The sequence below is a fragment of the Glandiceps talaboti genome, chromosome 20 (genome assembly GCF_964340395.1).
Source record: "Glandiceps talaboti chromosome 20, keGlaTala1.1, whole genome shotgun sequence".
NCBI classification, from domain to species: domain Eukaryota; kingdom Metazoa; phylum Hemichordata; class Enteropneusta; family Spengelidae; genus Glandiceps; species Glandiceps talaboti.
Window position 1 is genome coordinate 17,185,626 of NC_135568.1, and position 15,782 is coordinate 17,201,407.

The following is a 15,782-nucleotide window of genomic DNA, read 5'->3' on the forward strand; positions in this document are numbered from 1 at the left end:
ATCTACTCTACTCTACTATATATGTATATATGCCATCCCTCAATAATAAAGAGAACAGTTGTACACTTTTTTGCCTGGCTATGAGGGCACTAGTAGATATGTATCACCCGGAGGGTAAGCTGAAAGCCAAGGCAAATCATTTGCTACATCACAGTACTATCAATGGGTAATATGATGTCTACTAGTGCCCAAATAAGGCCAACTAATAAGTGTTTTATAACACATCACATTCTCAGGCACATATTCTTTCCATAGCACAAATAGCCAGTAGGATGCCTGTGCTACATGAATAGTGCCCTAGGGAAAATAGCGTACGACTAGTGCCCTGTTCTATGCAAATTGAGGTCACAAGTCACTATTCCGTACCACATGATACAATCTAAGTCTATCACTGAAACATGTATTATTTAGCTTCCAAGAGGTCTAAGGAGTTACTCTTATTCTTTTTTCTTTGCAGACTGAAGCAGCTGAATCTGTTTTAGAACAAGAAATTTCATTTATTGAACCAGAAGAGGTAAATAAGATATTTTGTATTTGTCAAACAATCTCGTAAGAGAAAGGAGCCATGTCAGCAGTTTAGGTTTCAGTATCATACATTCTTTACATGCACAACTGAGTTGTCAATGGCATTGTGGGTAATCTATGCAAATGCAGGAAATTCAAACTGCCGTACAAGTAGCATTGTCATGGACGTCTTGTTTTCACCCTATTTTTCATGCCCTACAAAATATGCGACTCCTTGTTTTTGAACAAAATATTTTTGAATGCGTAAAGATTGTAAATTTATATTTAAAATTGTTTTTAAAAACTTTGAAATTGTTCATGTTGTTAGTGTTTTGTAGCATAAAAACTACCGAAATAATTGCAGATTTAAAACAACAGACGCCATGGCTATAGCCTAAAGGTCTATTACATGTTTGTGACATTTTTCAATCAACAAATTGATATTTTACTGGTATTTTTCATTTAGTTGAATGTTTTCTTGCATATAGATATTAACAATTTACATGAATGTATATTGTTACATGCAATTGGTGTTTTTCACTTGTGTTCAATGTCCAACGTCTTGTCTCCTACTTATCAAGGTATTATATCTCAGGTCTGTGTGTTTGAGGTACTTTACATTGTATTTGTACATATATGGGGTTGACATATAAGTCTCTCTTCAGAATCAGAAGGATTTACACTTTTTAATTGCGATGTTCACTTGGGATGTCCAACTTCTCTTCTTCTCCTAGAGGTATATCTCAGATCTGTGTATTTTGTCACTTTATGTCTCTGTCAGTCATTTCCTGTGCTTCTAATCGGATTATACCCAGTCAGGCTTTAAATGTTATATAAAAAAAAGAGGATCAAATATCCTTTCAAGAAATAAGATTCATCTGTCTTCAGTCAGACTTGACAGGATATTATTACATAGTACCGGTATAGCAATCACTTCTTCATTTTCTATAAACTAATGGGTACTAGGAGGTGATTAATTGACTTGACTAGGCAAGTCTGGCTTGACTTCATTCAGGGTGTTCTTTTTAGCAAAAGATTGATAACTAATAATGCTCAGAAAACAGGTCATGATGGTGCAGCTCTTTGAATAGTGTAGTCATGTGGTTTTCAGCACTGAATTTATTTTAGTTGAATATTACAAAAGTTTTTTCTGTGGAAAGAAGTCTTGCTGACATACTTTATGAGTTGTCATATTTCGATATTCAGCTGTCACCAACAGTTGCACTGAATACGATGGGTCAACTGGAGGAATTATTTACAAGTAGTGTCTACTTTCTCATTTCACTGTCCACAATATCAAAGATTGCCTCCTAGATTGCCATTCCGCAAAGTTGTTCATGTACCTTAATAATATGCTTGTGAATCAATATATGGTAGATATTTGATTGGGGTGGAGTTGTACATTGTTAGAACTTGATCATCAAAAAAGATGCAAGTTCAATATTGCACATTTTTTGTGTGAACATCTTTAATTAAACCAATTTTTCATAATTTTGATTTCATATCTAAATATATATTAAGCTTTTCAAGACATGATTCAATGCTTGTAAGAATTGAAATAATGTTAGGATATTTTCAAAATGAAACTATGATTGTAACATTACAAGAACCATAACGTTAGACACCGTACCCCTCCAATATCATGATACTGCCATGTATTTACTTCTAACAATTCTGTGATATTTATCTCATCAACAGCCTTACACTGGTCTGCGACCACAGGATCTACAAGAAGCCAAAGACCAATTGTTGGTGGAAACATCCGACATGTTACGAGTGCCTTTATTTACTGCAGAGGCCTTACTCAGAAATCATGGTAAGTTGTAAGTCATGTATATGGCTAGAGTTCATGTGTGGGGTCATAAATAATGTGACAATAAGAGTACCGATGGGTGTTGTTTGTTTGAGCCATGTCCACTATCGTTTGGCTGATTTTCAATCCCGGGTCTGAGAGTCTCAACACTTCCCATCATTCGTCAAGCCAAATGTTCACGAATACAGTCCCAAAAACACAATTATTTTGAAAAGTAGAATGACAGCTTTTTTCCTGTATGTTTATTGTATATAGTCTGGCGTTAGGAGATAAAAACTATGTAATACTCTGTAAAATAACAGTTTCATAGGTACTCTATGAGTTCTATGACCGTGTTACACAGTCAGAGTCATCTAGCATAATGAGCACCATCTAAAATGACAGTTTCATAGGTACTCTATGAGCTCTGTGAGTGTGTTACACAGTCAGTCATCTAGCATAATGAGCACCATCTAAAATAACAGTTTCATAGGTACTCTATGAGCTCTGTGAGTGTGTTACACAGTCAGTCATATAGCATAATGAGCACCATCTAAAATGACAGTTTCATATTAAGTACTCTATGAGCTTTGTGAGTGTGTTACAATACCAGTCAAAGTCATCTAGCATAATGAGCATCATTTTAATCCAACCCCTATTGATATGCACAGTAGGCCTTAAATGACAACAAGTCCATGGGAAAGGCTTGGTGTACAGGTCAACCCAGCCATATAAATGGGAACCTGGTAAGAAACAACTTGCAATGTGAATAATTTAATCCCATGCTTGTGATAGCAGCTGCAGAAATTTTGTACAAAATGTACACAATCTACTACCGTAGTAGTTGTTGAGTATAATAGGCTATTGTCCTATTTTGGGTCCATGCCAGGCTTGATAATTGTACTGTGATTTGAGCAGAAATTGGGAACAAAGCACAGTCATTGCAAATATTATTATTACTACATTGTATTGTAAATAGAAGTAATCCTGTATAGAAATCTTAGAATGTCCAAACCACTCCTGACAAAAAGTTAAAGCCACAGACTCAAAGAAACTCTCAGAAAATTCAATCTATGAAATAACCGTCTATAGATTGCTGAAAATTCTTAAATTAATGTAAATATCTGGTAAATGAATTTCCTTTTGAAGCTAGTGAGTGCGCTTAGTCTGTGTGTTTTTTATCAATTCAGAGTGGTCTAGAGAAAATTTACTGTAGTCATGGATGAGAAATACTTAGTCTGTGTTTTTCTTATCCACAGAGTGGTCTAGAGAAAATTACTGTAGTCATGGATGAGAAATACTAAAGTCTATGTTTTTTTATCAATTCAGAGTGGTCTAGAGAAAATTTACTGGAGTCATGGATGAGAGATCCTGTTGCTTGCTGTGATAAAGCAGGAGTAAAGCCGCCATCAGATATCGCTATAGATAACAGTGTACTGGGACGGAGACTTCAGATGTCTGAAGATGATTATATCTGTCAAGAGGATACAGTTGTAAGTAGTATTAGTCTCTATTTTAAGATGTACTTGAACTTTAATACCCTATAAGTAGATAAATCTACCTGAGTTCCATCTTGAAGGTTCCGTACCAAATATTTGTGAATATAGTCTGTAGATAAATCTACCTGAGTTCCATCTTGAAGGTTCCGTACCAAATATTTGTGAATATAGTCCGTAGATAAAATCTACCTGAGTTCCATCTTGAAGGTTCTGTACCAAATATTTGTGAATGTAGTCTGTAGATAAAATCTACCTGAGTTCCATCTTGAAGGTTCCGTACCAAATATTTGTGAATATAGTCTGTAGATAAAATCTACCTGAGTTCCGTAACTGTGTATTCTACCAGGGCTCCTTACCAAATATTTGTGAATATAGTCTGTAGATAAAATCTACCTGAGTTCTGTAACTACATTTTGTATTATTATGTATTCCACCAGGGTTTCTTACCAAATATTTATGAAATGTAGTCTGTAGTTAAAACCTTTCTAAGCTGCCCAGTAGGTATTATCGTACACCTACATGTAGTATCGGTTCCAATGCAATTCAGTGGCGAGCATGTACATCGAACCTGGGCAATAATTTTCTGTATCACACCCCTGCACACTTTGCCCCAATATGGCAAGTGGTGCACTCTCATCGATATCCGTTCACTCAGTTGTTTGGCTTTGTTAATTTTTTCATAATAATTTAAAATAATATTCCACTGCCAGTTTATGTGATTAGGTGAGTCAAATGTGGGCCAGCTACTTTGTCAAGAATTTGTTTTGTCAAAAAAGATATTTGTTTCAACCATAGCATTTTCATTAATGGATAGATTCATGGGGCTTGTTCATAACTGGCTACTACACAATGTTTTTTTGGCTACTTTTCAGGAATTTGTTTGAAAAATTCTTTGTTTTAACGTAATATATTTTCATTCGTTTGTGTAGATATTATCGCCCACTGTTCACATTTTGCCAGCTATTTTATTCTACATGTAAATAGCTGCATCCCTGATCTGAAAATCTTTATTTTCACCTAATATTTGAATTGGTTTCTATTTTTGTCTTGGTCTGTATGCACTAAACTAAGTGTAGTGTCTAAGTTTCCAAATCCTATTCAGAACCTGGCATGCTGAATGGAAATGCCAGCTAGTCAAACAAAATCTTTCAAAAGCATATTAAAAAGTGACAATTTCAATTGATGAGTCAGAGAATGAACATATTTGCCTCCGTAATGTTATTGAAACTAAGCAGATCTCTTTCAGTTTCAATACCAAAATAAGCGGGCATGTTAAAATTCAGTATTTCAGTTTACACTATTTGATCTGGACGTGATTTTTCACATATACATATACTGCACAGATTCTTTGATAACGACTGAAGCCCATTGTTGGGTTGTCAGTTTTCATCTGTCTGATGGACGTTAACAATGGTAATAACGACCTTTCCAATGATCACAAGTAACCTTTCATGAGACAGGCTTTATGTACAAAAATATCGTAGTCTGAATAAAACCATAATGATAAGAACTGTCTCTCAAAGTCTTGTATTATTACCTTTATTTCCACCATAGTAAATGTAGTATAGTAGTAATAGTCAGAGTAACATTTTTCTAGTCCCATTATAATCGAATGTTTAGACGTAAATGTCCATCAGTAAATGTTGGATATTGGTATGAATCAGTTTCTGTAATTATGAGTAGAAGTTTGAGGTCCGTGACTGAATGAATGTACAGGTAGTCTACATGTAACTTGTAAGGGAATACGAGTGAGCCAAATTTGGGGTCACTAAACTAACGTCTGTAAATTTCTACTTTCATTAAATTCATGGTTCCAGAGGTTTCTGATGAGTGAGATGCAGGTAGTATAAATAGGGGAATATGAGTGAACCACAGTTAGGGTCACTAAGTGACGTCTATAAGTTTCAATACTTTACTGTGACTGAGGTTCCAGAGGTGAAGATTTGATAGGTTAGATAATTACAAGGCAAATTCCAAATTTTGACATAATGAATATGTTTCTTGTAATGTGTGTAAGTTTTGTAGTATGTGAGAATATGCAAGTAGTCTATATAGCTTAATATGAATGAACCAATTTCTCTAATACTGTAAAATTCTTGGTAGTAGTTCTGCAACATAAAAGAGCAAGAAAAAAGTAATCAACAAATATATGATGGTGTAGATGGCAAAGAGAACAACAGGACACATCTATGCTTAGCAATAAGACTATGGCCTTAGCAACGATGAAATAAGGTAACATCAGGGGTGGATTGCATGTGAATTGCATTTAAAAAAGGAACAAAGAAACTACTAGCATGATACAGTTGTGCTACAATGCCATTGACATTTTTTTTCTATGGTGCTGGATCAGTAACTTCGCAGGGTCTTGTCAACTACTAGTATCTTGCCTGTGCTATTTCCCATTCAAACTGATTCACTTAGTAATACCATGTCCCCAAAAGTTGTTACAGCATCCCCATTTGTTTAGATTTACATATATGTAAATTACATGTTAATTATTACACTTGATGTTATGTTCATCACAGTGTTCATTTACATAATGACTTCATTTTAATAATCAAACTGTGATGTATGCTACTCCCCACTGGAACTGATCAGCATACTTGGCGAATATTATCAATTCATAGTCAGGACTTCATACAATCTGATTAAAATCCGATGTAGATGTCGGCTAATCGTTCATTGCTATTTTACCTTTGTTATTTTGCCTGAATTGACCTTTGTGGTACATGTTTACGTTTTTTTATCCTGACGTTCTGTTTCACGAGCATCTATAACACATGTATTACAGAGTATGCGTTCATCCTTATAACATGTATGTATGCGTCTACATGATACGCTATGTTCGAAGGTATTCAGACGAAATGTATAGAGGTACCATATCTTTAAATATACTAAATATTATCAGTGAATTTTTTTACAGTTGAAACATTTACAATGTTGTCAGCTGCCTGTGCTTGTGCACACGGAGAACGTGATTTTGTAGCATCCGTGTGCGTTTGTAGTTTCATTCGATCCTAATGTAAGGTCGCTTTTGATTGGCTGTGTGGCTCACTGAGCAGAACGGCGTGGGCATGGGCGCCAGTTCAGATGTAGAGGAGGCGATCAGGATAAAAATGTAAACATGTACCATGAAGGTCAATTCAGGAAAAATAACGAAGGTAAAATAGCAATGAATGATTAGCCGACTTCTACATCGGATTTTAATCAGATTGGACTTAACAGTGGAAGAAACACAAGCTGGATAGTAGACAAGAGCTAGTGAAGTTACTGATCCAGTGCATGCCATAGACAGGCTAGTTGTAAGGGAAAACTAGCTCATACTGAATGACCCCAGGAGTACTACTCCCCTTAGTTTGAGTTTTGTAGTCCTTTGGTCTAAAATGGGGTCTGTTTTTTTCAAGCTGAAGAGTCTAAAACGGGGGCCCACATTGCTTTATTTTTTATTTTGCTAGGTCCTTTACCAAATCATAACTGCCATTAATTGCCATTTGGTCTCAAATTTCATCTTTTAAAAACCTATAATTTCTAACATGGGCTATTCGTGTTTGGTCAAAGTGGGTCTAAAATGGATCCTTTGTGTTTCCAGCACTGGCCACACACCTCTATCAGAGCTGGCCATTGGTACTGCCCCCGGGTGAATGACATGACATACATATATCTGATGTGTACTTTAGATTACGAACCAAACACATGCAATTCTAATAATTGACTCAAAGGTCATGCCGTGTCAACGTGTAATCGGTTGGCTACATCAATTCTTATAAAGTTATATAGACTCCATCAAACTACGTACTTAGCACACTTCTTATTTTATGGGCTTCTACCTAGTATGTACAACGTAATTGAAATTCAAGAGGTAACGTTGGAGATCACTAGCTAGAAATTGAATTAATACGATTCTATTTAATGTGAATGCAATAAAATTAAAACACAGATTTTATCTTGGAACATGAAATTGGAAACAGTGATGGTGGGTGCAAATAGCTGTATGTTGAGTGTTCTCCCTGCGTATACTGACTTCATGGAAATTAGAAAATTAAACACTTGTGCAGTTCAAAAAGGGATTTAAATGTAGTCATGAAAAGCAGTTCTCTGACAGAGCTTTAGAAAAAAATTGGTCCAGAGCAAAGAATGGTTATACTTGATTTAGTATTTATTCCATATGGCGCCACTTAGAACCAGGGTTTGAAATCTTGACCTTTAAAGTTAGAATTTAGAGAAATCAATTGTGAGGATTAATTTCCATTGGTTGTTTCAAGTAAGGTAGAAATTATTAAGGAATGTACATATGTATGATACAAGGATCTTCAACCAACTGTATCTCTGTCTCAAACTGTGCTAAAACTAGCTACTACCAGCAAGTTTCTCTATTGATCACAGTGTAATCTTTCACTCCCTGATCTTTAATTGTAAACAATTGTTAATAAGACCAGAACTGGCTATTCACTGCACAGATAATATGACACACACTCACTCACTCACTTCACTTGGATGGTAAACAAACAACTCCAACATTTGATGTTAAATTAGTGACTACAACATGGTTTAGGTGTAGAGACCATGTTGGCATCCAGCCGAAACACACAGTTATACATTAGGTCATTCTGTTTTTCTGAACAAACTTTTTATCTATACCTCTGCCAGACAACTGTTTTTAAAACAAGAATGTTAAATGTAGATAAACTTGGCCTGTAAATATATATAGTTATTAAGTTGGCAGTCATATTGACATTTTTTGTACTTTCTTTGTGTACACACAAAAAATAACCTGTTTATTTTGTAAGTCTTCCTTGTGGTACTGTAATACCCTTATGATGTTATTAATCAGCTGACCCCTTCATGAAAAGTTACATCACTTCCTTCAAAATCTTTCCCCCATCTTTTTTTCAAGAATGATCCATATACTTAATAAGGTAATTCATTTGGGATTCTGAAACAGCTTATATGTGATATTATTGAACACTGTATCAAGTGATCCCTGATTTTATTTCTTGATTTTCCAGGAGATTTCATCTTTAGCTTGCAAATACTACTAAACTATGTATAAAGATTAGTTAGACGGATCACAAGGTTTCATCTTGAAATAAACACAAACAAAGATATGACACAAATATCCCTCACATAGTGTGCTCTGTATTTTGTTGCATTAGTTTTGTATTTTGTTTTAATTGTCATTAACAAAATACAGCATATAACACGCTGTAAGGGATGTTTTGGGAAAAGGTTGGAGAAACAAAGTTACAGCAAAAATTTTGAGACACATTTCTGAGGTACATTAGTACATGATTTGTATACATAAAAGTAGTCCATTTATATTTCCATCTATGTACATGTATAGCCATTACTTGACACACTATTTCCCTTATTTTAGTAGGGCTGTAACAGAGTAGGAGTAATCCGGTAAAATTTACAGTTTCTGCTCCGTCTAATGATAATTTTAGTAGATAACCTGGCTACAAGAATCCTTTGGGATTTCAGGTCGTATTCAGTATACATTTATTATTGCCTTGCCACACTGCAGTTATTGTGTGCTTGTCATTAAATTGTTAAAACCCTAGTTTCAACATGTGCAGGACAACCCTAAAAAGAAAAAGTTGTTGTAGGTGGCCGGCATTAAAGGAACTTTTAGTCTAGGTGCTAAACATGGTATCAAATCGTCTCTTCACTTCATCTAGCTCAGTGAGAAATCATAAACCAGAAGTTGCTTTTGCAAATGAGTAAACTCGCAACTGTTGGAATGATGTGAACAGTGTATAAGTAGTGTCCAGGTGCTTCTAAATATATATACCAGGTCCACATTTAAACTTTATGTAATTGCCCCAGTAAACACGTAATAGACTTTATAAGCACACAAGCTCAATAACTTTGTTAGTCCCCGCCGGACGAAGTCCGGGACGGGGACTTATGGATTGGGTTCCGTCTGTCCGTCCGTCCGTCCAGAGCCGTTTCGTGGAGATGCCTGGACCGATTTTTTTAAAACTTGGTACAGGGGCAACATACAATGGCATACATATGCACGTCAATTTGTTTCATGATACGATCCAATATGGCCACCTAGCAGCCATTTTGTTTGCAAATTTTCCGTTTCTAAAGCCATAACTCAGACATGCTTGAACAGATCTCATTCAAAGTTGGTATTAGGACCGTGTTCTATGTCATACATATGCATATCGATTGTTGCCGTGATACGATCCAATATGGCCGCCTAGCAGCCATTTTGTTTGCGAATTTTCCATGTCCAAAGTCATAACTCAGATATGCTTGAACAGATCTCATTCAAAGTTGGTATAGGACAGTGTTCTATGACATACATGTGCATATTTATTTTCATCGTGATACGATCCAATATGGCTGCCTGGCAGCCATTTTGTTTGTGAATTTTCCGTGTCCAAAGCCATAACTCAGACATGCTTGAACAGGTCCCCCCCCCCCCCAATCCTTTATTGTTGAATGGTTTATTCCATCACGTCATCTTGAAGAGTAGGCATGTCCCATGTCCAACGAGGAGACACAACATGAGTAGGCATGTTCCATGTCCAACGAGCAGACACAACATATCTAAGTCTGTTTGATTTAGGTTCACAAGTGTTGTTGCGTGATCAGAGTAGTGATATCAAGAAAATGACAACATAAACTGCCAGTTCCTTAAAACCCAATCATAGCGGGGACTATGTCATTCTCAATGACTTGTTATAATTTATTTCTGGATGTCTCAAGAGATTTTTTTTTGCAATAACTTCAGTTAGAAGTCTCATGGTTATCTCATAAAAGACAAACTATTCTATATTGGTTCATTGGAAACAACATTAGCAGAATCCCAAAGACTTGAGCAAGTTTGTACAAAACAGCAAATGACAAAACTCAAGATTTTAAGTACTGTAATTGATAGAAATCATCGTGTCTGTCTACCCATCTTTGCATGTAGCCATCAAAGGATGTTTAGAATGATGTTTGGTGATTTTGTCGTTCTTTTTAAACTTTCATTAACAGATACAAGTTCATCTTCATTTGAACTTAGCAGCTTTCAAAGTTAATGACTTCCTTTGTGTCACACAGCTACTGTAAACTTAAATAAAATGTCTGAATTCAAGGAATGGTAATGTCCCAATAGTAAAACTAAATGTCCTACTAACTTGTTAAAGCTTGTAGATTTTAAGGGCTTTGTTTGTTCTATTTTCAGCCTTCAATGGTTATCTGTTAGGTGTTCTTTACCTTATTAAGTTATATACATTTGTACAATCATGCAGACATCTGATGACTCACCACTGTGTCTATTTTACTACCTTTGACAATTTGCAGGCTGAGATAGTTTCACATTTCAGTAGTTGTGATAATCAACTTTTAATCATGTCAAGGTCTAGATGTGTTGCCATGGTTATGTTGTCTGTCTGTCTATCCACTTCAGAATTGATTTTGTATCGGTCTGTTGGTCCACTTTAGGAAATATAAGCCAGGTGAGCATACTACATGTATGTCTAGCTTGTGTACATGTATGTATGTTTTATGTGTATGGATTGATAGATGGATTGATAGATGGTTGAATGGATGAATGGATGGACGGACGGATGAATGGACATTGATGTGGATTTCATGCACAAGTTGTGTTGACTATGAATTAGTCTAGTTCGTAGATACAATGCGTTACAATTACTGTGATCATCTCCACTCGCATATAGGGAAAGTCGTTTTACTAGCACAGAAATCTGTGCTACCCCTGACTGCATTCATATAAACGTGGTGACGTCATCGCGTCTCCAGGTGATTTTAGTGTCAGACTGGAGAGGTGGAGTTCGGTTAATTGAGCAATTGAGTAAAGGGACTAACCTACTGCCTGTCAATTTGTGATGGATTACTACTGACATGTGTCGTTTACCCTTAATGCCCAGTAGGGTAGCACAGATTTCTGTGCTAGAATAATGACTTTACATAATGCGAGTGGAGATGATCATAGTAATCGTAATGAGTTGTATAGGAACTAGACTAACCATGACTTGACTCTAATCTTAACCATTGCAAAGATAACAATTTAAAACAAATCTGAACAGGTTAGACCAACCTTGAGCTGGGTGACGTAAGTCCAGGTGAAAGAAAGTTATTTTTGGCCTAAATAACCTTTATTTCCACATAACATTCTATTTGATCATGTCAGTGTTCAATGTTTAGTTTCCTAGATAAGGGTTCAAAGTAAAGGATTACTGCTAAATGATTGGAACTACCGGTAATGGAGGCTTTATTAATATTGGATGATTTTGGTCTGTGATTTATTTCGACACTGAGTCAAGTACAAAAGACAATGTGAATGTTACCCAAAATCCAGTTTATCAGTTATGACTTACAATGTATGTCAGCTTAGAATTAGTCTAGTCCCTATACAAAATCATTAAGATTTACACCTCCACTCATGAGAAACCACATTGGCATCCAGACTACCTCAGAATCAAAACTCACTTTAATTTAAATTTGTAGTCTGCAGCTGACCATAGTGATTGTCAATGTGTGTGTGTGTGTGTGTGTGTGTGTGTCTGTCTGTCTGTCTGTCTGTCTGTCTGTCTGTCTGTCTGTCTGTCTGTCTGTGTCTGTGTGTCTGTCTGTCTGTCTGTCTGTGTGTCTGTCTGTCTGTATGTCTGTATGTATGTGTGTCTGTCTGTGTGTCTGTCTGTCTGTCTGACTGTGTGTGTTTGTATGTGTGTGGGTGTGGGTGGGTGGAGGTGTGGGTAGGTGAGGGGTTGTGTGTGTGGAGTGTGCGTGTATATGTATGTGTGTTTGGGGGGATGGGGATGTTCGTGTGAAGTAATATATGAACCTAACTATATGCAAGATAACTACATCTCAGACTATTTAGTGAGATCTAGACATAACCTCTCTTATATCATTATTTCTCTCTGACTACCTCTGACATTTAACTCACAAACACTTTCTCATTTGATCGTATAGGCCAGGCCATTAATTGTCAAGTCTTGTAAATGTCTGTTATTAGTGTAAAGCTGACACGTAAGCCTGGTTTACGACTCAAATCATGCATACACGCATTATAACATCATAGTTTTATGTTCACCGATTAATCAGAAAGCAGAAATGTAACGACCTATGCTTACATTCAAATCAAAAGTCGATCATGTGAAAATAAAACCACAACAGAACCTCAAATTGTACAAATTATGAAATTGTAAACCATCACAAGTTTTGAAACTTTTCAATTAAAATTAATAAATTACTGATTTTGAATTACGGAAAAAAATTTACATGTAGAAAGTGCGTGCTTTGAAATTTAAAATTTAGACATTTCGTGTGTATGCAGTTTGTTGTCATTTATATGCAACGTTTGTGCTGATCAAGAGGTAAATATAGTGTTGTGATTTGACAAAAATATTGAAGAAAATAATTGTGTATACTTCAGTCTATAATATGTAAATGTACTCTTTAGCAACAGAGTTCTTGCTATTAGTCTAGTTCCTTTACAGTATCGTTACCATTTACACCTCAACTCACATAGTCTAGTTCCTTTACAGTATCGTTACCATTTACACCTCAACTCACATAGTCTAGTTCCTTTACAGTATCGTTACCATTTACACCTCCACTCACATAGTCTAGTTCCTTTACAGTATCATTACCATTTACACCTCCACTCACATAGTCTAGTTCCTTTACAGTATCATTACCATTTACACCTCAACTCACATAGTCTAGTTCCTTTACAGTATCGTTACCATTTACACCTCAACTCACATAGTCTAGTTCCTGTACAGTATCGTTACCATTTACACCTCAACTCACATAGTCTAGTTCCTTTACAGTATCGTTACCATTTACACCTCCACTCACATAGTCTAGTTCCTTTACGGTATCGTTACCATTTACACCTCCACTCACATAGTCTAGTTCCTTTACAGTATCGTTACCATTTACACCTCCACTCACAGTCTAGTTCCTATACAGTATCGTTACCATTTACACCTCCACTCACAGTCTAGTTCCTTTACAGTATCGTTACCATTTACACCTCCACTCACAGTCTAGTTCCTATACAGTATCGTTATCATTTATACCTCCACTCACAGTCTAGTTCCTTTACAGTATCGTTACTATTTACACCTCCACTCACAGTCTAGTTCCTTTACAGTATCGTTACTATTTACACCTCCACTCACAGTCTAGTTCCTTTACAGTATCGTTACTATTTACACCTCCACTCACAGTCTAGTTCCTTTACAGTATCGTTACTATTTACACCTCCACTCACAGTCTAGTTCCTTTACAGTATCGTTACTATTTACACCTCCACTCACAGTCTAGTTCCTTTACAGTATCGTTACTATTTACACCTCCACTCACAGTCTAGTTCCTTTACAGTATCATTACGATTTACACCTTCACTCACAGTCTAGTTCCTATACAGTATCATTACGATTTACACCTCCACTCACTAGTCTAGTTCCTTTACAGTATCGTTACCTTTTACACCTCCACTCACATAGTCTAGTTCCTATACAGTATCATTACCATTTACATCTCCACTCACATAGTCTAGTTCCTATACAGTATCGTTACCATTTACATCTCCACTCACAGTCTAGTTCCTTTACAGTATCGTTACCATTTACACCTCCACTCACAGTCTAGTTCCTTTACAGTATCGTTACCATTTACACCTCCACTCACAGTCTACGGTAGTTCCTGTACAGTATCGTTATCATTTATACCTCCACTCACATCGTCTAGTTCCTATACAGTATCGTTACCATTTATACCTTCACTCATAGTCTAGTTCCTATACAGTATCGTTACCATTTATACCTCCACTCACATCATCTAGTTCCTATACAGTATCGTTACTATTTACACCTCCACTCGCAGTCTAGTTCCTGTACAGTATCGTTACCATTTATACCTCCACTCACATCATCTAGTTCCTATACAGTATCGTTACCATTTATACCTCCACTCACATCATCTAGTTCCTATACAGTATTGTTACTATTTACACCTCCACTCGCAGTCTAGTTCCTGTACAGTATCGTTACCATTTATACCTCCACTCACATCACCTAGTTCCTATACAGTATCGTTACCATTTATACCTTCACTCACAGTCTAGTTCCTATACAGTATCGTTACCATTTATACCTCCACGCACATCACCTAGTTCCTATACAGTATCGTTACCATTTATACCTTCACTCACAGTCTAGTTCCTATACAGTATCGTTACCATTTATACCTCCACTCACATCATCTAGTTCCTATACAGTATCGTTACCATTTATACCTCCACTCACAGTCTAGTTCCTATACAGTATCGTTACCATTTATACCTCCACTCACATCATCTAGTTCCTATACAGTATCGTTACCATTTACACCTTCACTCACATAGTCTAGTTCCTATACAGTATCATTACCATTTACACCTCCACTCACATCGTCTAGTTCCTATACAGTATCATTACCATTTATACCTTCACTCACAGTCTAGTTCCTATACAGTATCGTTACCATTTACACCTTCACTCACATCGTCTAGTTCCTATACAGTATCATTACCATTTATACCTTCACTCACATAGTCTAGTTCCTATACAGTATCATTACCATTTACACCTCCACTCACATCGTCTAGTTCCTATACAGTATCATTACCATTTACACCTCCACTCACATAGTCTAGTTCCTATACAGTATCGTTACCTTTACCATACTTATACACTGTTTAGTTACTAATACTATTATAACAGTTGGAAGTTCACTGATTGGATGAACAACTTTATGTGTTGATTAAGGGACTTTGACCAGACGTGGTTTAGTTAGAGACCATGTTGGCATCCAGACTATCTTGCTTATAGGCATGGTAAAGTGTAGATAAATAATATTTTTTGAAAAGCATAAACTATACAGATGTGCTGCAATGCCATTGGCACTATTTCTATCATTTTGACTTTGAAGAAAAGATTGAATTTTTTTATTAGAGGACTCACTAATCATAT

At 36.2% G+C, this 15,782-nt stretch overlaps 1 protein-coding gene across 1 annotated transcript in view; it reads left to right on the forward strand.

Moving 5' to 3' along the window:
- Positions 1–15,782, forward strand: part of LOC144450510 (uncharacterized) — an 83,027-nt gene that overhangs the window by 36,935 nt on the left and 30,310 nt on the right. The window contains exons 5-7 of the mRNA XM_078141150.1: positions 458–514; positions 2,203–2,320; positions 3,626–3,789. Of these exons, the coding sequence (XP_077997276.1) occupies positions 458–514; positions 2,203–2,320; positions 3,626–3,789 (339 nt within the window). The remainder of the gene's footprint in view (positions 1–457; positions 515–2,202; positions 2,321–3,625; positions 3,790–15,782) is intronic.